The sequence below is a fragment of the Apiospora hydei genome (genome assembly GCF_038363865.1).
Source record: "Apiospora hydei strain CBS 114990 chromosome Unknown utg000009l_segment0_segment0, whole genome shotgun sequence".
NCBI classification, from domain to species: Eukaryota; Fungi; Ascomycota; class Sordariomycetes; order Amphisphaeriales; family Apiosporaceae; genus Apiospora; species Apiospora hydei.
In genome coordinates this window covers 4,776,190-4,800,981 of record NW_027117368.1, presented here as the reverse complement: position 1 = coordinate 4,800,981, position 24,792 = coordinate 4,776,190, and the positions used below count along the sequence as shown (strand labels likewise).

The 24,792-nt window shown below is 54.9% G+C and overlaps 4 protein-coding genes across 4 annotated transcripts; 3 read left to right on the top strand and 1 right to left on the bottom strand.

Annotated features, from left to right (window-relative positions):
- Positions 1–919: 919 nt before the first annotated feature.
- PG997_013311 (uncharacterized protein) lies at positions 920–3,637 on the bottom strand (the record flags this gene model as incomplete). The annotated part of the gene is made up of 5 exons (XM_066817625.1): positions 920–1,573; positions 1,626–2,396; positions 2,582–3,136; positions 3,247–3,500; positions 3,562–3,637. The coding sequence occupies 5 exons, from the start codon at positions 3,635–3,637 to the stop codon at positions 920–922; spliced, it is 2,310 nt and encodes a 769-aa protein (XP_066663317.1).
- Positions 3,638–5,715: 2,078 nt separating this feature from the next.
- On the top strand, positions 5,716–6,924 carry PG997_013310 (uncharacterized protein; the record flags this gene model as incomplete). Its single annotated transcript, XM_066817624.1, has 1 exon — positions 5,716–6,924. One exon carries the CDS (start codon positions 5,716–5,718, stop codon positions 6,922–6,924), a length of 1,209 nt encoding a protein of 402 aa, XP_066663316.1.
- Positions 6,925–9,199: 2,275 nt separating this feature from the next.
- PG997_013309 (tyrosyl-DNA phosphodiesterase domain-containing protein) lies at positions 9,200–11,717 on the top strand (the record flags this gene model as incomplete). Its single annotated transcript, XM_066817623.1, has 6 exons — positions 9,200–9,908; positions 10,052–10,146; positions 10,213–10,649; positions 10,809–11,124; positions 11,195–11,391; positions 11,480–11,717. 6 exons carry the CDS (start codon positions 9,200–9,202, stop codon positions 11,715–11,717), a joined length of 1,992 nt encoding a protein of 663 aa, XP_066663315.1.
- Positions 11,718–22,976: 11,259 nt separating this feature from the next.
- Positions 22,977–24,581, top strand: PG997_013308 (uncharacterized protein; the record flags this gene model as incomplete). The annotated part of the gene is made up of 1 exon (XM_066817622.1): positions 22,977–24,581. One exon carries the CDS (start codon positions 22,977–22,979, stop codon positions 24,579–24,581), a length of 1,605 nt encoding a protein of 534 aa, XP_066663314.1.
- Between the last annotated feature and the right edge of the window lie 211 nt (positions 24,582–24,792).

Below are 24,792 nucleotides of genomic sequence, written 5' to 3'. Positions count from 1 at the left end.
CGAGGTTGCTAGGCGGCCACCAACCTACCTGGTAATGAACCCCCGGCCGGCATGATGCTTTAGCGCTGTTGTAGTATCTGTTGCAGTCAGGCATCGGCGGGCGAGAACAGAACAAACAAGACGGCCGAAAATGTATTCCCAATCAGTTTATATTATGGAAAAGTCGAAAACTTCGCTGTGCATGTATGGTATCAAGAAAACAAAATATAACAGGTTCTCGTGGCTCTCGTCGTTCGTTGCATCCATGGAAACTCCCCACCAACTCCAGCTGTAGCCCTGAACTCGTGATCGTGGTCGCAGTCGTGTTTGCCAGTCTCGAGGTCTACATCGAGCTCTCGTCGATGTCGTAGGAAGAGGGCCGGCGGGCTTAGTGTGCCTTGAAGCAGTTGAATTTTCCGAAGCTGAATCGCCACGGTCCGCGGTGGACGCCATCTCGGCCTGCATGGACCGAAGTACCGAAGTGTCGGCCACCGATGCCTTTGGACCAGAAGAAGGGCATATTGATTGAAGTGGTAGGATGAATGTGGGTGTCTAGGCTTTTTCGTTAATTGCCCGTTAGCAATCTGATCGAAACCCTCGTGTAGACGATGCAGTTGACTTACAATGAAGGGTTTGTTGTGTGTAGTGAATTGGTCTTCACTTCGGAGTCTTGAGATTTTCTGTTGTTGGAGGAAAGAAGTAGAGTCCAGAGCCTTTCGCAACAGAGGCACCGCCAGTTTATCAAGTGAAACTGCTGTGTTATGTAAATGACGTCTCAACGCGATGTGCTGTCTCTCCAACCTTTGGACCTTGGCAGTTATTGAGCTTGCAAGGTCCAATACGTCCAATGACGTCTGCCCAGAGCGCCACAGTCCCCCAACCTAGCCACCTGGGACGCATTTCCCCAGCCCACGCCACGCTAATAAGTCCCGATCCGATTTTATGGTACCGTCTGCGTCCAATCCATGTTCTCCAGCCATTGCCTGAAGTCGTGATCCGGTCCAAGGTACGGCGCGTCAATCGCAAAATTGAAATCATCCATCACCATGAACGAGGTGTGGCCCAAATCGTCGCTCTCATCGTTTGGCACCATCCCCTGCTGGAACCCGTCCAGCTCCGACTGTGGATGCGCCTGTTGGTGGCCGCCCGTGTGACAACATGACTGACATGGTCGATCGGCCGCATTCGGCGGGCTGAGGATCTTGTCGAGGATGCGCGTCAGCACTTTCCGGCCTTGTTCGCACATTGGCAGAATTCCCTGCAGCAGCTCAACTTTGAGGATCAAGTCTAGCCTGGACACGAACACGGAGAGGTCCTGGATGGTTTGGCTTCGCGGCAGCAACGGCTCCTTGGGGTACACCGGCAGCTGTTCCTGTCGCAGCAGCTCAATGGCTAGCACCGCAGCGCAGCGCAGACCGTGAATGGCCACCATGTGGTTGGTGTTGATCGACGAAATCTTGATTAGCTCTGGGTCTTCGCTCATACGTATGAGGTCCTTGAACATCTGCTGCGCGACTTTGATGAGCCCTTCTACGCTCGCTCCGGCCTTCTGGAAGAGCACACGCTGGAGAAGAAACTCGTTGGCCCGCGTCCCCTGTCGAATAATATGGCCGTGCAAAGTTATCCCTGTCTTTTTTGGCGCCTACGAGCAACTCTTCGTCTCTGCATCTCGCATAGATGGCCGGCACCTTGGTCCATTGCTCCTTGGTTTTCTGCTGGATCTCATCTGCTCGCACACGCACCTCGTGGGCAGGCAGGTCCCCAAGCGCCAGCTCGAGGATCTGCTCCCGTAGGATCGCAAAGGGTATCCAAACCTTCCAGAAGGTAATGGGTCGAATGCGGCCATCCGAGTTATAGCCGCCCTCGAGTAATTTAGACACATTGGCCGCAAACTCGCTTTCTTCTGCGAGGACCTCGTCGCTCGTGAAGTCGTACCCGGTATCAAGGTTGATGTAGCGGTATGACAGGCGTGGCGGCCGGCCAAGGAACGCTGATACTGAGATCTCTGTGCTGTACGTGACCATTCGCGCCTGCTTTCGGAGCTGGGCCAGGAAAGGTGGCACACTCGTGTTGGCTCGAATATATTGGTGCAGTCCCATGGCCAGGACTGTACTGGCCAGCTCTGCCCCCGCCCGATACACTGCTGAGCTGACTTCGCCCTTCACAAAGCCGATGAGGGCGTAGTACTCCGCCGTGAGCCAAAGGAACGTATCGTCCAGGATCTCGCATTCGCGACAAAACGTGAGGCACGTGGCTGCAATGTCGAGCATGGAACACATGACGGCTTCTCGAGTGGTTTGATACTCTTCAAGGAGCTTCTTCGAGGTGTCTCCTGCCGCCGCTGCCGTTGCCACATAGCAAGCAATCAACCCGATGACGTCCCATCGAAGGTTCACTCCGGTCGACAACTGCATCCACTGTTTCGGCAGAGTCTTGCCGTTATATGACAATGGAGATTGGGTATTGCGCCACTGCAGTGCCGTGGAATGGTTAGTGTTGAGCCATCCGCAAATGTTTTCAGCGCCATCGGGCACCAGTCACTTACTGACGGACACTACCGACATGCCTCTGGGGGGACCAAAAGAAAAGGGGGCTCACTCACGATAAGCTCGCAGAGTTGTCGGATCTTGTCGGGGTTCTGGCTTTTCAAGACGCCTCCGTGGAAGCGCCAAAGCTCCATAAGCCACATCTTCATGATCGGCTGTACGCAGAAAGCAACATCGCCTTCCCAGTTGCCATAAAAACAGTTGATGAACTGGTTGACCATCGAGTCATTCCTGAGGAAAGCAAGGACTTCACACCCTTTGGTCATGCGGTCATAGGAAATCGCTACGCTCTGGGCGGAGAATGTCTGCAAATCCACCGAGGGTACCCCCAGTTTCTCCAGGTCCTCTGTCAACATGGAAGTCAAAGATGTCGAGCCAAGGAAGCTCTGCTTCTCGCTACGAACAACCTCATGGTCATAGGCATGGTGTAACGGCGGCGCCGAAGAAGCGCGGTGGACGACTGGTGCTTCCTTACACACAAATCGCACGGGGCCCCCGAGCTTCGTGCTTTGCGGCGGTTCTATCGACCGCACAAGCCCTAGCGAGCTTCCGGCAGAATATGATGGCGAATCAGCTGTCGCCGAGGCTGCTTGCGATACGGTATGCCGATTCTGTGTCACATTAGCTTCTCGAGGCTATTCATCAATGTATTCGAACACCGACCACACGCAGAGCTCGGTATAAACCTCGGAGCCGATGGCTACGGAATGCAGGCACTTACACGCGTTAGAGGGTTCGGATGGTAGAAGCACTTGTCCACGCACCGTCTCCTGATACACCGACCGCAAGGGACACTGTGATCGCACGCCAATTTGGATTTGCGGCATGGCTCGCAAGACTGCAATTTGCGATTCCGACGGTATTTGCCTATAAGAGTCTGGCTTGTCTGTTGCAGCTGGATGACCTGTCCGCCGGGTTCGTGATCCATGGTCGGCATGCGGAATTCTGACTCAAGTGCGCCGTTTTTGAAACGCACTTTCTTATTAGTATCCTTGAGCAGGGCGCATGACGGTGCCGAAGCGGCATATGAATATACTTGATGAGCCCGAAAACAGGAGAGCGATCTTGTCCATGCCGATACACGAGGTGATGGGGAGAATAGAGATAAGCATGGCTGGGACCGAGAAAGAACGCCGAAGTTGACTCCGACGCTGCAGTGATCTTATTGGCCAGATTCCATGATCTCGGACTTCGGAATACACCTCGATTGGGCTAAGCGCGAGTAAGCATCATGGGTCGTCGTCCTCGCTCCCCACATCTGGGGATGCCTAGCCTCTTTGCGGTACGCCGCGTATGGATGTTGCGTATCTGAACTGCGCAACTAGTTCGATCCGGAATAATGTATCATGACCGGCGTGACGAATTCGGAACGGCCTGACTTATCATCGGTGCTCGAGGATTGGCCCACACCCACGACTCGCAGATTTCCCACCCCAGACCGGTCACTGGCCGGACAAGCTGTACACGTCAACAGCCTATACGTCGTACGCACTGCAATGGCAATTCGACTACCCCGGCTATATTTGTAGTGGATGCCTGGGCTTTCGAGTATATAAAAGGCGAGGCCTGCTCCGTACTATACAAGTCAGCATCACGAACTCGAACAACACTCAACCTGATCCACTCCGAGGCCACGACAGCACCGATTTCTTCTTCCTAAAACAAGCATCCAGACATTCTAGCTGTTCTTGTTTCTACTGAAAATCGTCATGTCTTCTCCTCTCAGCAGCGTCCCTTCCCAGGTTTCCTCGCAAGGATCTGGCAGTTCCGCCAGCGTAAGCCGGGACTCATCATCGACGTTCTCCTTCGACCTGAAGCAAGACAAAAAGACTAGGACAGACGATACAAAAGCAACCCTTGAACAGTGCATGAAAGGTCAGTAATCAGCATCATGTTCATCCGCATAACCACTAACAAATCGGACATCAGCCGCTCGGAAGAACGCCCTGAAGCAGTGGAGTTAGGTTTCGATATTCTACGGTTCGGGTGGATTTGCCTTTGTCTACATGTTCCGAGGCTGTGTGGGGTCTGTTTCTGAGGCTACGAAACCTCAATATGCGTGGTAGAGGAGTTCGGGGTAGCTGATCTGAGCGAGGAGTTTCGATCATGGCTTTGGTTGTTGAGGATATGGAATTGATCGAGTTGTTCCATGCCACCTCCTAATAGTTACCGGGCTGAAATGTCAATTGGCGTCCTATTGTTACCGTTGTTCAATTTGACCCTTTAAGGTTTGGCAGTTTGTATTTACTCACTCAATACTAGATACACTTTCTGGATCCAACGGTTACGAACGGTTTTCACAGCCCCGGGGACTAGAATTCCATATCACTAGCGATACCAAGGGAAGTTGCCTAGACCAAAGGGACCATCGCCCACCGAAAAGCCATCGGTTGCAATTGCTGTAGCAGATGTGATTCAATATGCCAATTTCCTACACTCGGGGGATGGTTGACCAGAACAAAAAAGGGCCATGTACAACTTGACTCTTTCCCCGTGGGAAGCTAGATGGACCGAAGAAGAAAAACGTGCTTCTATCTAGAGCTGCGTGGTTCGAAAGGTGGCTATTCTTGCGTGAAAAAGAGCAATGCCCCCTCATCCTGCATGGTTGGCCCGAAGTGTACCGTCGTTCACGCATCGGGTGCCTGTTCGTATGGGTTTAGCATTACCGACACCATGGTACACAACGTCTGTCCGCCTCTGATTGGCCGAATATGCCCTATTGATATAAAACTCTGAATACTCGACCATAGTTCAATGATGAGGCAACAGTCATGCTGAGGCCCGGAGAAAGGGCCAAACTCTATCTGAGATTCATATATAAGGGATCTCTCTCCCTGCGTGCCCGAACTTCCAATTGTTCTGACTGATTTATCATCCCATTCTCTTCTGCTTATATTGAGCCCCCTTCTTGAGACCCAAGACAGACCAACTCTTCACTTGACATCTATATCTTGATTGTCTCGAGCATCCTTCTCTATACTCAGCTCGCCATCATTCTTCACTCAACACCTTTGACTTATTGAGACCCAAGACACGATTGGATTCTATCCACAAAACATTATATACCATCTTACATCTGATTGCCACGCAATTCAATTGGAGATCTCCAAGAGTCACTCAAGAGTGGTACACTTTCAATCTCGCACTCAATACATTCACATACTTCAAAGACACACACCATTTCCTCATCATGTCTGTTTCTCGGGCCTTCTACCAGGAGGGGAACTTCTGCCTCAACAAGCACGAGTCCTGGGAGCCAGTCAAGGCGTCCATCCGCAGTCTCTCCGCCGTGGCCGCCCACCTCTTCAAACTCAAACACCCCTTCATCATGGTCGGCGAGGCAGCAGCCTTTGCCATGAACGTCAAATGGGAGGATCCCACCACCGTCGACCTCTTGGTCCGGGCCTCCACTCTCGAGAAGCTCAAGACCGTCCTCGCCATTACCAACAGCTGGACCGAGATAAGCAGCAAGACCCGCATCCAAAGCGGTTACCGCAACACCCAGTGCCGCCGGCGGGATGCCTGTCTTCTCTTCAAGCGGAACGTCTCCCGGGGCGGCCCATGGTGCAAGTATCTACGACTCTGGACCGAGGAGGCCTATGGTCTCAAGATCGACGCCGACTCCTTCATCCAGATCAAGCCGACCTTCCAGCTCTTTGAGAAGGCCGAGCAGGAGGACCCCATCGACGAACGGTCCACCATCCGATACATCCCGGAGACCTACGTGCCCACGCTGCCGGCGCTCCTCCAGGCCACCATCCGCAGCATCAACCGCGGTCGCCAGGACCAGCCCTACGCCTACGTCGACTCCCTCGCTCGCCTCCGGGCCCTCGTCAAAGTCAATTGGCTCGAGGAGTGGCCGGCCCGCGAGGTCGTCCTCGAGCAATGCCGGGAAGGATGGCAGTACACCTACCTCAACGGCTTCTTCGACAGCTACACGCGGCCCCTGCCCGACCAGGACGGCAGCCGCCGCGAGCGCAGCCTGCGTCTCCAGTGCCGCCGCGCGGCCCGCTGGGCCTCCCTCGACCTCTACCGCAGAACGGGCTACGATGCCGAGGAGGAGGAGCCTCTACCTCCCCTCGTCCCCGAGCTCATGGACCTGGATGCGGACGTCGACGTCGACGACCGTCCCATGGTGCCTGGTTCTTGCCACTACTACAACTCCAACTCCGACGACTCCGACTTTGACAGCGACGTCGACGACCAGGTGCAGCAAGCCTACCCCATGGAGCACTTCATGGCCCGTGCGGAGAGTGACAAATCCTCGGACTACGAGGCCGCCATCCGGGCGTGGCACGAATTAGAAAAGGAGAAGTCACAGGTCGACCTCAGCCCTCAAGCTCGCACCGGTTGGGAGAAGCCCGGAAACGCCACTCGTGGGCCCTGGGGTGGTTCGTGAAGAAAGGTATCGGTCGGATACGGCGGAGGAAGTTATTTGTTGGATACGTACGGTACAGGAAGGACGATCCGGGGTTTGGGTCGATCGGGCGTTGGTTGGTCTCATGTGGGCGGTAATATCAGGAGGCGTTTGGCTGATTCTTTTGATACCCATTTGGCATTTGGAGGTTTGGGAATATCTTGCAATGGCAAACTATTGGAGGGAGGCACATCATTTCGTGTTTGCCACGTGGATAACCATGGCTGCTGGACTTGAATTACTCAGTTTGAGACTTAGCAATACAAGTTGAACTACATAAGCCTCATATGTTTATTTCTGTTGTGATTATGCCACTGCCGACTCATCGTGACACCAACCAAGGAGCACCGGCGTGACATCTCCCTTTGTGGGCTACTACCGTGGTGCTATCAGAACATCGGTCTCGCCAAACCGTGTATCGTATAGAATCTAGACCATCCATTGGGACGGTTAGGAAACAAAGTATATCATGGCGCAAGCGGTCGAAGCCTGGAAGATGCCTCATCAGTCAGGACGGCATCATGTTCATGAGTCAGTTCCTACATGCACGTGTGCAAAATACAGCCGACCCTGATACATTGTTCAAGTCACGGTAGGTATCTCGACATCGGTCGCTGCTTCTAGACATGGCGTGTAGTTGAAGAAAGTACCAGACGATCGTTCGCATCGACCCGGCTACTAATAGTTTATTTTCTCTAGTGAGAATTTACTCAACGGGCCCCTCATGGGATGCTGCTCTAATGCTTCCCCTGTGCAGGGATATAAGGTGTAGATGGGACCTCGTTCGCGTCTGTAACGGCCTTGTTTTAGAGGCGACGTGATGGGACTGTTCCGACTTCTCCATGGGGAGTTAGTCTACTGTACCTCGGCAACGCGGTCAGGCGCGGTTGATACCTTGCGGTTGCTTGCGCCTCTCGTCATAGCCCGTTTCGGGTGATTGCCCGGAGGCTTAATATATTGGTTGGTCGTCTGATTTCCGACGGTGGGCGAGTTTCTTCCTTGGCTTTAGTCGGGAGATGGAAAGTACCAGTAGAAAAAAGGGTCTAAGGATCAAGGTCCGGTGACATGGTCTGGTCGTTTATCCCCGGAGGTAAGCAAAGGAAGGACATGCCATCCTTGACCTGAGATCGACTTGACTGCAAGAGCCGGACAGCGATCAGGTCTGTAAGGTAGGTAGCACCTGGCCAGGTTTTGGAGCGACATCCCGAGGTAGAGGGACCCGCGAGCTTGGGAAACTTGCTCACACCAATTCCACGGCTCCGGTAAAGCCACCCGGGGAGAGGTGGGAAAGCATTTCCGGTCGGTAGATAGATCGATCCTCTCCAGAGCGCGACGCAACCAACACCGCCCAGGCCAGAACTTGTGGTGCGGGGGGAGGGGGCCTTCGCCGGGGACCACTATGTACATACACAGCTTCAAGCCGGCGGCGCGACAGACACACCGACCTTGTTGATATTGTCTGTCAGTCCAGTCAATATTGTCACGCCCGCCAGACAATTTACCAACCGGGCACACCCATTGCGTCGGCTCGGCTATTCTAGGCATACGGGTTCTTCCGATCGTCAGTCAAGCGCGATTCACCGTCCCAGCGCAGTCCTTTGTAACGCCCAGAGGCTCGGCGCGGTAGGCGTCGGTGCCACATGCCCATCCCTCAATCAATATCGACCGAAATAGCACCGTTTCTTTTTCGGACTTTAGGTCGCTGGAGGCGGGGAGCTGTCCGCTGCGAGTTGTCGTGGTGGATGTCGGTGTTTAGGGGGTAGGAAATAGGTTGGGTACTTGTTCAACAAGTCTGGTACGTAACATTCAAAGTAAGGTAGCAGACGGTGCCCCCCAATACTTCCAGGTTGACATTGTCCCACCTTGGGCGAGGGTAGGTACGTTGGTACATGCAGGTACGGCATTTGGTTACCTAAATTTCCATGTTCCAATCCTTTGGGCTGTCCAATTTCTTATCAGATCAAACTGATCCAATTGATCAATTGGTTTGCTTTGCCTTACCGTAATCAATCAGATCAATCGGCCTTGGAATTCATGCAGCTGGCAGGGAGCGGGGATCACGTGCCAAGCCCCGTGAACAAACAAACAACCGTCGCGTCTGTCCGTCCATTTCCATGCAGGGACCAACATCCAAAGAGACCACTAGTTCAATCCAATCCAATCCGGACTCGCTGCCTGCTGTTGGAATCTTTGACTGTTCCGCCGGTTCCCCATGTAAACCGCCCAACTTGAAATTTCGCCAAAGGGCCCGTTTTCGATGGACGCCAACGGGGGTTTTGAGGACGATGAGGCCGCTCTTCGTTATGCCATCGCCCTCTCCCTCCAAGATGGGGCTGGGGCCGGGCAGGGCAACCCTTCGACATCGGATGACCCAATCCAGCTTAGTTCGGATGACGAGGACGAGGACGACCTGGAGAAGCCTCCCGTCTACCGCCCATCTCACCGACTGCGACAGCAGGATGATATGCAGGGCACTAAGCGGGAGGAGGAAGAGGAGGTGAAACCCTCATCACCTGCAGCTCAGCAGCAAACAACACAGCCCGCCCAGAGTGGCCTGGCTGCATTAGGTCTTGATCGAAAGAAGATGGAGGAGGAACGCTTGGCGAGGCTCGGCAAACGAAAGGCGCCCGATTCAGAGCAGGACTCGCAAGATCGCAATCGCCGGCCAAGAACGGTATCTGCGTCTCCGGGGAAGCAGCTTCAGCATGCCACTGCGCTGGTGGAGGGTGCATTCCGCGCATCCCCCTCGACAGGGGTCCCGCTGTCAACGAGTCAAGGCCGCCCGTCCATGCCCATGCCCATGTCCATGCCTCTGCCTCTACCTCCTCCCACTTCCGGAGGTTTGCGCTGGCCAAAGGGCGTCGTGAGGAAGACATGGGCCGCGGGCTTCCACCCGCAGGGGACCAAGTCAAGATCGACGAAATACTCCAAAAGGACCAGCTACAGTTGGCCATTATCAGCTCCTTGTAAGTTACACCGACTAACAACGGGGATCAAAAAGGCGTGCTGCGGTCTAGACCTGACCGGCAGCGCCCACACCATCTCAGGATGGGAGCGTCGACTCCCCTCTTTCCCGTGCATGCCACCGCTCGCCGTCGCTGATCAGCAGGTTGTAGTCAATGGGACGATGAATGGATGTTATCCAAAATCAATGTGTCCAGGACAAAGCTCATGTGTATCGCGTACGCATCCAGCGATCAACAGGTATGTCCGCATCAATTGTCACAGACGCCTCTTCATGTTTTTCTCTCTCTCACACCATTGTCGCAGCGAAAGGAAATCGAAGCAAACGTACCCAACGAGAATGTCCGGTTTTGTTTCCCAACGATGCTTCCCATGGGTTCGATGCACTCCAAATTGCAACTGTTGCGGTTCCCCAATCACCTGCGCATCGTCGTCCCGAGTGGCAATTTCGTGCCTTATGACTGGGGTGAGACGGGGGCTATGGAGAATGTGCGAAACCCCTCCCACCATGCCTACCCCCCTGCGTGTGCTGCCGCAGCATCGCTGACTGCTATGCAGGTTGTCTTCATAATTGATCTCCCCAAAGTCCAAACGCCCGATGCGGCCGCAGCTAATAAACTTACCATGTTTGGAGAAGAGCTCTGTTACTTCCTCACGGCCCAGGGTTTGGACAAAGGTTTAGTCACGAGCCTAACGAAGTATGATTTCTCAGAGACGAACCGTTACGCCTTCGTACACACGATGTGAGAAACCTCGCAACCGTTTCCCAGTTATGCTTTTCCACTAACGCGCAGGGGCAGCGGAAGCACCCACGTGGATGACGGTTGGAAACGGACAGGTAAGCTTAAATATGGTGGAAGTCAATAAGACTTCATTCCCTTTGCAACCACTTTCGGAAGCAGTCGTGCTGACCCTGGAGGGCCAGGATATTGTGGGCTGGGCAGGGCTGTGTCTGCGTTGGGCCTCAACACACCGAGCCTGATCGACATTGACCTTGTCATTTCGTCGCTCGGGTCCGTCAACCACGAACTGCTATGCGCCCTGTACTATGCCGCACAAGGCGACGACGGCCAGAAGGTGCTTCGCGAGAGAACCTCCAAGGCCAAGGCCAAGACGGCCGTGGCCAAACACGAGCTCTCTTCGGCCACCCTGGACGATCACTTCCGGATCTACTTCCCCTCCCACGATACTGTTGCGCAGAGTCGCGGAGGGCCGCGGGTACGTCAAGTCTGAGGCCTGGTGGCCTTCTCTTTCTTCCTGAAGCGCGTTTCACTAACCTACAGGCCAGTCTGCCGGGACGATCTGCGCGCAGTCCAAGTGGTGGGATTCTGCCACTTTCCCCCGCGACCTCATTTACGACTACAAGAATGTCCGAGATGGTCTCTTGCTCCATAGCAAGATGATGCTGGTTCGCGGGCAAGGCCCGAACGGAGTGCCGGCCGCTTGGGGCTACGTGGGATCCGCCAACCTCTCGGAAAGCGCTTGGTAGGTGCTGGATTTCTTTGTCATCGGGGATAATACTAGCTACTCAATGTAAGCTGACCACCGTGGGCCCTCCCATTCCTTTTTCCAGGGGACGCTTGACGAGCGACAGAAAGACTGGCAAGCCCAAGCTGAGCTGCCGCAATTGGGAGTGTGGGGTGGTGATCCCTGCAACCGAGCAAGGGGTGGGGAGCGTCCCAACGAATGAGACGTCCCCGTTCGATATGTCTGTCTTCCTGGGCAGCATTCCCGTCCCAATAGTTGCAACCGGCGACGACAACTACGGGCGGACCAGGTCGAAGCGGCCGTGGCTGTTCCTCGAGAACTGACCATCTCTATGCCACGCGCGCGCGCGCAAGTATCAATAATGTATCGTCAGCTCATCTGCTGTTGCGCGCGCTCGTTCCGATTGGGCCCGGGGCGCCCGGGAGGGCTGGAGGGCTGGAGGGCTGGAGGGCGAGCAACCCGCGCGAGCGCAGTGGTTGACGCCAAAGTCATGCATCACATCACGGCGCCCAGTCCTGAAAGATGACAAGCGTTAGTCCGCATTCGTTTGTGGCGTCGACGGCCGAGGTCGATGATGGGCTTTTGCTGTATGATTTATCTTACGATTGTCTGTGCGCCAGAGATGCGCGCCATAGAGCTACCTACCTAGTTCCCGATTCGATACCTGAAGAATTGACAGCTATCATCACCACCTACATTGAGGAAGAAGAGGGGCTGGCTAACAAGCATCTCGTGTATACTGTCAGATGCATGCTGTCGAAGTGAACGGCGACTGGGCAGTACCCCGTCGTACTTAATTAGTCCGTCTGGGTTCCTCTCTGGCTAATCAAAACCAGCCAGGATCCAGCTCCGGGCGCGCCATCGTGCTCGACAGGCGCGCCGGTGCATAGGGAAACAGAGGACGGCGAGCTTGAGCTGCTACGGACAAGCGCATGTGGGACCAATGCTGTCACTTCGGGGCTTCAACTCGGGAGTTGCTGCAACCGACCTAGGCTAGAACCTAGCAGCCATCAATGACTCTGTACATAGGGGATCGCCAATCTTGCAGAAACACCTTTTGGCACAAAATGACCAGTCAAGTCATGAACCTGCCTGCATGGCGCCGCTAGGTCTGGCCATATGTTTCGAAGCCCCCCCCTGATGTCGTACCATGCCGACTACAGAATCGACACGATCCTGCCGCCTGGGCACCTTGCCTTATAGCGTACATGTGTTGTACTGCAGCTGCGAATGCGGGAAAGCCCGCACCTCTGCACGGTGTGTGTTGAATCAATTTGATTGTTGCCCGAAGAGCAGATAAATGCGAGAGATAGCGCGCAGAGCAAGACGGCTCGTAGCGGTACAGGTGGGACTAGGCCGGGCACTATTTGACGCAGGCCTGTACATATGTGGGATCCATTGATACCTACAAGGGCAGCATGTACGACGTAATTGCCGGACATTGGGAGGTACATGTATGTAAGAAGTAGGTAGGCATTGGTATGTGGTATGGTGTAGGTATCTCCATACTACCACGTCGTCTGCCATGGATGGATGTTGATATCTGAAGGAGAGGGAAACGAAAGCGAAGAACCCCACGCCAATGCTGCGTAACACAAGACAGAACATTGGCCAGTTGTTAGTTCCAGCCCGAGACTACCTACGGTACTGGGATACTGCATCTCGGCTTTCAGTCAACCAACCCATTTGGCGGTGGCGGGTCGTTTGACCGGATCCGATTTCACATGTCGGCCGCGGGCGTGGTTACAGTATTTGGAGGTTCTCGTATACCAGGGACCCTTCGCTTTCACATTGGAGCAGCAGCAGCGGCCGTCGTCGTGGTTGGTGAAGGCGAGGGCGAGCCAGCGAGGGCGAAGGCGCGCTAGTAACATGGATTCTTCAAGACATGGGCCATGGGCTGATGTCGAAACTGTGACTTGCCGCGAGCGACAGGGTTACACACATGGCCGACGAAACATGGATGCCGATGATAATATGCAGCCCGCTAACAGCCGTGGGTCGCCGTTCAACTGTGTTGCTGGGCGCTGGCTACTTACGGGCATCGCCCTCAATCAAATGAGATCATCACCCAGCAATCAATGAATGAACGAACGAACGAATGAATGAATGAACCAGGACAGGTTGGTTAGCAGAGAGGGGGAAGCTACCCGATTGCTCTGGTGGAGATGCTACCTACCTGCATCCGTGATAGTGGGAAACGACAGAGCATTTTGAAAGTCTTACCAGCCGCTACGGTACTGGCACTAGCAGCAGTAGACATGGAGCATTTTCATGTTGTCGGGTCTGGTTGTTGAAACGAGGGTGGAAATAATGGAAAATGATGGGGCACACTTTCTGGTGCGGAGGGACCGTGTGTGCGTGCATGCTCGCTCGCCTTGTGGACTGGGGCTACTTTACCTTACATGTACCCTGCTCCCCCAAGCCCCCCAGCCCTCCAAGCTTTGCAGGTCCTACGTACCATGCATACTAATACGTCGTAGGTTTGGTTGCCTCTTTCTGACAAGCTTCTTACTCCGGGGCAATGCAGCTGTCAGATCCGTTATGAACATGGAAACCGGCTTATGTTGCTCTCAGAGTCGGCACTCCAAACGCGCGACTACAGGACAGTACATGGACATGCACTTGATCGCTCGAAACCGCTCGTGAAAGGTTGCCGTCTGATAATGGCTTTATAAATATCTCTCAAACCCCCCCAAAAACCGATGGACCGTTTTCCCAGGCCCCTCAGTGTCCCCATAATGTAATCTGCCGGTATCAACAAATAGGCCGTCGCTGCCCCGTACTGCTCCGTACCTACCTCTGCTCCGTCATGGGTTGTACACAACACACGCACAACTGTGAAGGCGGGAGTTAAGCAGGGTCCGTCCGTGTGTGTGTGTGTGTGTGCCTGTCTAGCGGTGCATAGTGCCAACTGCCACAGCTGCAGCAGCCAGCAAGCAACATGAGCCCGTCGTAAGCCGACGCAGCGGTAGGCTTGCCGAATTGGAGGCGCATTAGCGAGCAAGACCAGTTCAACGATCTTAGTTGCACAGTTCGTTTGGACTAAAAAGTACCTTGCCTCTAGTCCCGGCGACCCCCTCTTCTGGACTGGACTGCCAGGCCCCAGCACGGAGTATTGTGCTCCGTACGGGCACCACTAATCAACCAGCAGCGTTCGTTCGTTCGTCCGTTCAATCTTTCGTACGAGCGAGCAGGGCCAGTGCCACCGAAGCCCGACGACGAGCTTGGGCTATTATGGGCTATTAGTAGGTCGTAGGTCGGTACCAGCCAATATTGCAGCATCAACCACGAACAACCATCATCCCCAGAACCACCCCCGAGCTGTGCCCCCCTTCCCAGCGTTACACTGCGTTTTTACCCAAATACTTGGCAAGGAGATTGCATCCAGCAGGGGTGGTGGGGGAGGAGCTGGGGGGAAGGTCTCGAGGCCTAGACAGCCTAGACAGCCCAGGCAGCCCAGGCAGCCCAGGCAGCGCCTCCTGCTAAGTAATCTTGGCCCAGCGAGTGCCGGATCGACCTCTTCTTCTCTCTCCCTGCTCCCTCTCTCTCCAACCACCACGCCATTCCCCACCAAGCTAAACATCTAAGTCGGTAATGTAGGGCAGTGCCCACCATCTACTTGCTACCTCTTGTCATATTCCAAAAATGGCAAATCTGGCCCTGCAACGCCCAGATTAATTGCCTTCCACCTCGGCCTGCGGAAACCTGCAGGCACACCTGCACGCGCGAGCAAACCGTCCTGCCGTTGGACAGATGGCGCAGAGATATCACTTACCATCCTGATCGCCGAGCTGGGTAAGCGAGAGTGCACGCTGCAGCCAGGATGCCGCGGGTGCCGAGGATGGCGATGACGCATTGAGGCTCTGCTTCTGCTGCTACTGCATATCTGTCTGTCGGGTACCTACGTACTCATGCCGAGGGACGAACATCAATTGATTGTCGCAAGCAGCAGCAGCAGCAGCGCGCGCACGCCCGCCCGTCACGAGTCTGCCAGCAGTGCAGCAGCCCCCAACGGGGACAGCGACGGCTGAGGCGGGCCGAATCAAGCCAATTCATCATTGCTCTTTCGTCGTGTTCTATTTTCTGTGTCTTCTTTCCTTTTTTATCATGCGATGATGATCCTCGAGGTTGAGACATGCAGGTAGGAGTGGGAAGCTCTCACTACTTCGGCGCTACAAGCGGTTGGCCAAGGCTGGATTGCAGGTCAAACACCTCGAAGTCGGCGCAATTACGCAATATTGACATGGGAGAGTCAGATATAGCAATTTTGGGAATTCCCATCTGAGGGGAACGAGCTACCTGCAATCCATACCAACTTACCTACGAGCTCTCCTGAGCGGACGGAGGGTCGTGGGGACTCCTCCCCTCTCCTGGGGGAGCCGCTCTTTTCACCAACCGGCTGGCTTTCCTTCTCCTCTCCCTTTAGGTAAGCGGACTGCGGACGGACTGGACACTGGAGAGAGGGGCGGCATTTTACCAGAATACCAGATGCCCGACCGGCCAACACCAAGAATTGAGGAACTGGAGCCAATGCCAAGGGGGTATTCCTTTTAAGGTTTATTCCGTCAGATGCTAGCAGGGATGGCCCCTGCTGGGCGACCAGCCAAACGTCAAGATCGACAATGGGTCATGCTAGGGTGCTTGACTTGCAGGGGTAGCCGAGGGTTGAAGAAAACCTGCATGACGGCTGCTGTGTATTGGCCGTATTCGGTCTGGCTGTTGTCCCTCAGCCCACAAACTGTCACCCTCTCTCTCCCCTGAGGCCCTGAGGAACTGGGCTTGGCGACCCTGCTGATCATGGTCTGGCCAGAGCCATGTTCCCAGACGGCTTGGAGGTCAATGGCAACCCAGGCACCGCTCCGCTGGGAACATGAAAACACGGCAATTTAAGCGATGTAACCGTGATCATCCATGGTTGATGCTTTACAGGGTCCCTCTCTCTCTCTCTATCCCTCTCCCTATTTACTGTGCCAGCGAAGACGCAGAGACTGGGTGCTTTCGCTCGTCCGAGTCGGTCAGAGACGCGCTCTGCGGTACCGCATACCCTTTGCCTGCCGTGGCGCCTCTTGGCTTTGTCAATGTTGAGGCTGCTATCGGTTGCTGCATGAGATTGCGACAGTAGGCTGCCGTGGCTGATCTGATGAAGAAAAAGAAGAAAACACGGGCAATAACCACCCCCACTCACACAGAACAGCTGGTTCCTACTGCCTACTGGTACCGGCCACGGATAGGATGCACGGATCGACCATAAGGTGCATCGGAACTACTGCAATGTGGCTTCGCCACTTACGGACTTTTGACGACTTGCTTGGACGGCCGACACGGGACTTTGGGCCAATCGGGATCTACGAGCTGCCCAGTTCCTGCGTAATAAACAAAGAAAGGGAGCCGAGGCCCGCGCGAACGGTTCGGCTCATGTCAAAGAAGCTGCTGTCGGTTCGTGTACACACTTGTTCTTCGTTATTGAAGACGCTTCTCAGCAACCGGAATGGGAACCGCTTCTTCTTCTAGCCAGTACCAAATAGCGCATGAGGTCATCGACAGGCCAGTGTTTTTTTTTCTTCTTTCTTTCTTCCAGGAGCGGCTAGGGGCTCGGACGAGTAGGCGACCAAGACTTCGACGATCCTTGTATGGAACACCACTGCTCCGATATAATAGGGCAACCCGTGAAAACACGCACACACACATACGCAGCCAATGTACCGCCCTCCAGGCCTCCACTACTGCATCTTGTCGTCGTTCCTTCGCTCCGATACCAGCAACGGTTATTACGGGGTTACATCGGTAGTTCATCTCCATACTACGCCGATTGGAGACTGGGGCTCAGTCTAATGCCTTGATAGCCCTGGCAGCCTGGTTCCCCGATGACACTAAGTCTGGCTTGGTAAGAGTGCTGTAACCAATCTAGGTGAAGAAATTGCCGCTTGAAGCCCACCGGGCAAAACTCCGGGCAGGGTCCTGAGCTGTGCGCTGGCTCCTACTGCACTGCACGTACGTCGCCAGTCGACAAAGTCTCGGCGCCGGGCACATATGCACGTAGCAATGGTTGACAAGTGAGATGTTTCTGGGTTGGAGAATTTCCGCAGATCCTACCAGATATGTTTCAGATCGCAAATGAGCAGCGCCGCTTATTGGCTCAACCAGTGGTCGTCAAAAGAAACCGGGCAAGTCTGCTGCTCCAGTATTTCCACTCTTGCAGTTCACGTTACCGGCCTGTATTGGTGCCAGGGCATCTCACTGAGGCTTGTCACGTTGAGGTAATGCCATCGTAATGGTTCTGCTGACTACTGGGGGATAATTGCTTTGCGTTAGATGCTAAGCCATTCCCGAAGCCGCAGCCAGCTTGTCGTCCTCCGCTTACATGCTGACCATGCCCTCTTATCGAGCAATTTCTTAGTGGTCCGGACGACACGCAGCGCGTTTCCCGTCCATCTTGGCCAAAGAAAAGACTCGATATTTCTCGACATCTCTTGACGGCAGCCAAGGGATTCCACCGGGCTCGTCGGTCTTGGCCAAATTTGGCGGATGGAGCGTATCCATGTCCGCAAATGACCTCATCTTCAAAGACGTCGCGTCGCGACTGGCATCCGAGAATTCGGTTCCAGCTGCCAACGCCAATGCCAATAGTGAGTCTACCAGCCATCAACCGCCTAATCTCGATCTACGCTCCCCAAAAGCCTGGCTTCCCAAAACAGTTCCGTCTGTTTCCATCCTATATTCTCAGCTATAAACGGCAACTATTCATCCCCTCATGAGACCCGCTCATGCACTATTAAGCACCAGAGAAACGGCATGCCGGCGCACGATCATCTAGCGCGGCAGCGTCGGACATTGATTGATAGGCAGCTCTGACACGGGGGAGGGCCATATGCCACTATCTCATCCAGTATAGTCTATTCCTACCAGCCAAGACATGGCGTATCTGGTCAATCCCCATGCCACTACGTAGGGACTTTTCTCTTGGCATCAACTGGTCGATTAGGTTTTCCTTGGGCGCCAATGGGTACGTAGGGCCAGGTACACACACCAATCTCTCACCCCGTAGGCACCGCTCCGTTTCCCCATGCTGGCACCCTTACCTCTGCCGTACCCGGGCAGCCGTAGGCTTCCCAACCTTATTCCGTGCAGGCCTGTTGGCGGTGGACTTGGCGGTGGACTTCGCGTTGAAACGAAACAGCGACCCTGTGCCGAATGCTACATAGCATTCGCCGCGGAGACCCGGGGACTGCAAGGAAGAATTCGCCGATTCGCAGCGGCCTAGGGAACCAAGGACTAATACCTCGCTCTCTACATATATGGTCTTTGAGTGCTTGCATTCAAAAGGCCTTCTCCGCCTAGTAGAAAGAACCCCGGGCATCGTACTCGGCTGGTTCCGTAGGGCTCCCCCTCCCCCCAACAACAACCACGGCAACAATGGCAAGCCGTGACGAGTGCGACCGCACCTCCTGGGCATTTTCCCAGAGGCAAGCTGTTGGGTTTCATGAGACTGGCCGACTGACACTGCCCATACCCATTAGGGGGAGGGCGGGCACATTTCTTGGTATTGTTGCATTGTCCCAGTCGCAAGGCGCGCATCGATGATCCCATCCCATCGTACTTTTCTATTACACTGGAGCCCTTTCTCCTCACAATCCAAGTTTAGATCAGTCCGACGGCCGTGGAAGTGCCTCTATCCATGTCACAATGTCAGTGCTTCCTCCAACAAGTCGTGCACTCATCTCGTTTTCCCCTTTGCTCCGTCTTCGGCCCATCTAGGTGGTAGTAACACTGGACACCGTAACTGAGCACCATGTCTCTCTCTCCACGCTTGCTGCTACACGTGCCTGTCCTGTCTGTCCACACAGACGTATGCTCACTCGCCCAGCTAGCTGTGTTTCTCCCCGATGTTTTACAGCCAAAAAAGCAGGAAGAGCGGTTAGCGCATGACATGGTCTGCCAGGGAAGCAGTCGCGCACCACCACGCAGCACCCGAGAAGACGATCGATAGATAGATAGCGAAGAGCAGAGCAGCCAGATGTCAGTACGTAGTATCAATGCATGCTGTCTGAAGTCACATGGGCGGGCACATGGCACGACGGTGTTGGGGGGAGCGATGATCTACATACATACATACATGCCATACCACTGCCTACTGCCTGCTGGGCGAGTGGGAGGAAAGAGGAAGAGAGGCAGTTGTGCTATGCCGGTTCGAGGTAGTTCTTGTCAAGTCTCCATCAATCCTTTCTTTTTCGCTGTTCCCCTGTTCCCTCCCCTCCTCCATGTTGAGACGAGAGTCTAACAAGAGGTACCTAAAGAAAGAAAAAAGGAGGCCCACTTTGGCCCCAAGCATGCCCAGCGCAAGGGCAGGTACCCAGGAGGACCCTCCCAAGACGCATACCAGGCCCCCACCCGCAGTCAAGTAAAATCAATGGCTGCTAGGGCCGCCGGTGGTCCCTGGTAGCGGTGCTGCTAGCTGGATAACAGGACAGCTTTACAGGGTAGAGGCCTCAATTGAACTGGATTGAAAGCAGACCGAGCGAGGGGAGCAGGGAGAGAGCGCGCGCCAGACAGAGAGGCAGAGAGGGCTGCCAGGAGGAGCCAAATGAAGGGTTCCCCGAGCAATCATGCTGGCGGCCATGTCGTAGGGGTCTTGAGTATTTGTCGGCATGCCTACCGCAGCAGCGCCATGCCTCCATGCTACATCAGATCCACCGCCAGGGCTCGTGAGGTGCTGCTGCTAAGGTAGATCAAATGTACATTGGTTTGATGGATTGATGGATTGATGGGTTGATTGATTGAATCAGCAGCCCAGGAGACAGCCCATCGAATTGCAGGGCGGGCAGTGAACATGGGGGTGGGTGGTGGTGACATTGGATCTCTGCTGCTGCCGGGTGTGTTAGGTAGGCAGGTACATTGATGTACCTATTGACCTGCCCTGCCATTGGATTGGACTGCAATGGTAGGTGCAGCAGGTACAATTAGGTAAGGCAAGGTAGGCAAGGTTGAAGGGCAGTGTGGTAGGTCATGTCAGGTATGCAAAAGAACAACCTATCCATCCATCTTGCACTGCCTTGACATCCCAGCGACCTCCTCCTCTCCTCCATCGTAAATGGGCGGCTACTATTAACACTGACAACTCCCGTTTTCTCGATCACCTTTCTTTTTCCTTCTTCGTTCTCTTCGTTCGAGTGTAACAATTCTTTTTTTATTTATTTACTTGCTATCGGGTCGTGGCTGCCCGCTGCTCTTGTTGCTGTGCTGTGTCGCACTAACGAGCCTTTTTTTTCTTTTTTCTTTTGAGCCTTTCTTCTCGTGTCCTTCCATCATCCCAACAGCCCCCTCCGAGCGTGTGTGTGTGCAGGAACAGGAACGTCTTTGCGCAACCTCCATTGACATATCCAAGCCTGGGAAGCCGTCAGCCAAAGGCATCCTTCGGACCTGTGCAGCGACTATCTTGCGCACCCCCGTACCTACCATTGCCTCCAGTTCCAGACATACCTCCCTTCCCCCATAGTGTACATACCTACACACGCACTTACTCGCCCACGCACATATACATGCGCATAGTCCGGACCAAGGTACTACTACTACTACTACCACCACCACTGAAAGCTCAACCAACCACCACCACTGAAAGCTCAACCAACCACCATCACCACTGCGCGCGCTTGCCTACCAGACGTCTTACTCATCTATCCGCCCGCTCACGCACTTACATACCCATACTGGTCCTCCTCCTACTCCTCCAGCTCTTCTAGGCGGGGCCTGCCCTTAGGTCTGGTCGTGGCTGCTACTGTACGGCATAGAAGAACCGCTTCATGTGTAAGCCGCGATTTCACCCTACCTCCAGATTATCCAGGAACCGTGTAGTTCAGTTACTCGATTACGACGTGTAAACCACCCACTACCGCACCTCGCTCTGGGCTGGAACGCCTCGTGCTCACCTTTTCTGGGTCCGCGAAAAGCAGCCTCAACCTTCTTGGGGTCCCCACATCCAGACACAGCCCACGCCAGAAGACACTTCTAATCGGCTCAGAACCCCATCAAAGGCTCAGTAATCGCCGTCCTTGACCTGGACCGGCTGCTTGACACACATAAACACACACTCTCTCTCTGTCTGTCTGTCTGTCTGCCTGGAATCTCAGCCCCCTTACGAGGAAAGAAGACCTCCTTGGGTGAAAGACACAGTGGACGGTTGTCCTCTCACAAGGATAGACCATCATCAGACGAGGTGCATTAGCCAGCATCGAGTCCATCATATTCCCTCAGCGCTGTGCCCGCCACCCCTTGGAACCCAAGTACATGCTCGAGTACCATTAATCGGATCCCGGAGCTATCGTGGATCTGTCGGCTTCCTTTTGACCAAAGGAGGCCAGTCACAAAGCACCGCCTGCCTCTACCACAGGATCACAGCTGTCGGATCACGTCGGCAGCACTCTTGGACGGACTCCCGTTGGTGTCATCTCCCCTGAGCCTCGCAAAGCTTAAAAAGCCTATGGCATCCGCAACACTCGGCTCCAAGTGTAGTTCTCAGGTTAGGAAACAGTGTGCACACACTCGGTACTGCCATCCTTCCACTGTCGAGTAGGAAGGGGGACATGTACAAGCTGCAAGACATTTAGAGCCGGTCGAAACCTTAAAGTGCCTGCGGTGGCAACCGTGCTCCGAGTTCATCCAAGTACCTTGCGAAGTTTGCGTGCCTTGCACCAGAGAACCCCGCGCGTTGCCTGTGCTCTCGATCCATCATCCCAGGGCCATCTCTGGGGGACACAGCTCCTGAGAGAGGAAGTGACGCGATTGGGTTTCGCTGTGCGTGGAGTCGCTGCGCAGTTTCCACTCCCCATCATCCAGTCTTACCCGCTGGATAGGCTTGTGGGCAGAACGAGGGCGAATCTCTCCCTCAACCAACAGCGTGCTGGAGCGTGTCGAGCACCAGAGAGATCAGAAGATAACCAACTCGCACGAACCGGACGAGCAGTTATATTGGTTGTATCCACCAGTACGCCAGGCATCTGACCAGGCAATCACCTGCATCTACCCTCTCCAGAAGCAGACCTTATCTGCCTCTCTCCCTCACCCTCACCCTCCCCTCCCAACTTGCGGCTTGGTCCCAAAGCTCCGTGCTCGTTGGGTCTAGGTACCAGGTCTCTGATATAAGACCGAACACACAACATAAATTTATTGAAACGGCCTGACATACATCCTTTTTTTTCTCCCTCTCTTTCCCTTTGCACTTTAGCCTACGTTTCACATCACAACTTGACTTTCGACGGCTCGGCACTTTAATTCCTCTTGGGCTTCCTAGAAACGTACCAGTGTGGGGGGTTGAACCTGGTGCTGGGCCTTTTGGAACCATCATCCTCTTGCTCTCCGACTTGCCTTTCCAGAAACTCGAGCCGGCAAATTCTTTAAAGGTATATACTTTCGCTTGTCACAAAAAGAAACGCCTTTTACTCAAAACCTCGTGCGGCAAGCTTTGGATAGATACAGCTTGCTGTCCACCTCTAAAGTTCCTCTGAACAGCTGCCTGCAGAGCGAACTCTGGCCAAACCAAGCCCGTCGTGGGTAGCAGTCGACGCCTGTCTTGCGAGCTGCCGCCCATCATGTCGGACAGAGTGCCGGGAGGAGCAGCAATGGCTCACCACCATCACCACACATCGCCTGGAGCCACGTTGCAGCCGACGTTTGTCGGCTACATCAGTTCGACCATGGACGCCCTCGTCCTGTTCGAGGCGTGTCTTACTGGCCACATCTCTCACGTACCTCGCCGTCCGCACGACCGAGAGCGAGCGAACCTCATCCGCAGCGGCAACGTTTTCATCTACGAAGAGCACTCGAGCGGCATCAAGCGGTGGACCGACGGCGTCCCGTGGAGCCCCAGTCGCATACTGGGCAATTTCCTGTTGTACCGCGAGCTCGACAAGCCCTTCCAGCCGGGCGAGAAGAAGCGCGCCATGAAGAAGACGGCGAACAAGGACAGCAACGGGGTAACGAAGCCTGCTTCCAACTCGAGGGCGAACTCGGTCGGCTTCAGCGGCATGAACATGAGCGGCCTGGCCTCCCAGTATACAGACGCGTCGGGTAACAACAAGGACGCCGAGAGAGCCTTGGTGGGATCGCTCGTGGACAGTTACCAGTTTAAGCCGGACGGTTTGGTTAAAAAGACCATTAGCGTTCAGTACAAGGGAATGCAGCACCACTTGGTCTCCTACTACAACCTCGACGACGTGGTCAACAAGAAGCTCCGCACGCCACTCGAGTCTCCCGAACTGCAGCACATCACGCCACGAGCTGCTTTGATCTCGGCGGGAAACTTCCGAGCGCCAGTGGACGATCACGAGCTGATCATGGACGACCGTATGAGACTGCTCATCGCCCAGGGCCAAATGATGGCCCCCGAGATGAACCCCTACGCCGCCGGTTCTCGGTCCATGTCGGTGCCTAATGTGCACCACGGCTACCACCAGGCGGGATGGTCTACGGGTTACCAGATGCAGCCCAACTCGTACGCCGTGACTCCTCACACCTTACCACCGCCGCAGCCGGTTTCCTTTCCTCACCCGCCCCCGGGCTACACCTACGAGACTTCTCGGATGCCAACGCAGCCGCCGAACTTCCCCTCGATGCAGATGCCGTCCCGGCGTCACAGCACGATAGCTAACAACGGTTACGATACGAACGGCAGCGGACACGGCAGCTATGGGTCGATGCCGTCCCTTGGCAGAAGCCATCTGAGCAGCACGCCAGTCGTGCCGAGCAGCGGCATGCCCAGCAGCAGCATGATCGATAGTCACGGGATGGGCCACGGGTCTTTCAGCGGGCAGTCCATGTACGACTCCCCGGCGGCCTCGGCGGCATCGTCCCAGCACGGGGCCATGTACGACAGCAGTGCCAGACACGCGACATCCTACGAAAGCAACTCGTCTCAACATCAGAATACATCGTACGATACACAGGCGAATCCCATGTTCGACTCGACCAGCACAGCCCAGGCGACGGGCGATTACGAGTCGGCCTTGCAGTCGCAACAGGGCCTGGGCTCCTTCGAGTCGCCTAGCGACGACAATACGCCATCGGCCCTCAACGGCATGGACCTCAACTCGTCGGTCAACAGCGCCGAACTCAGCGACGGCGGCCACTACAGCTCCTATTCGAGCCACGATACGGGATACAGCGCCCGCGGACCACACTCACAATCGATACCCTAGAAAGAAAGGAAGGGGTGGGGACAGGCACGGTGACCGGGACCGGGACAGGAACAGCGATGGGAACGGCAACGGGAAACGGAAGCGACGTGGGATAAAGGAATGACTGGGGGCCAGGAGGCCGCAAAGGCCGGGAAGGCCAAGAAGGCCCCCGAGGAAAGGGGTTATAAGACCAAACGTTCTGATTTTTTCTTTTTCTTTTCACGGCGCATAG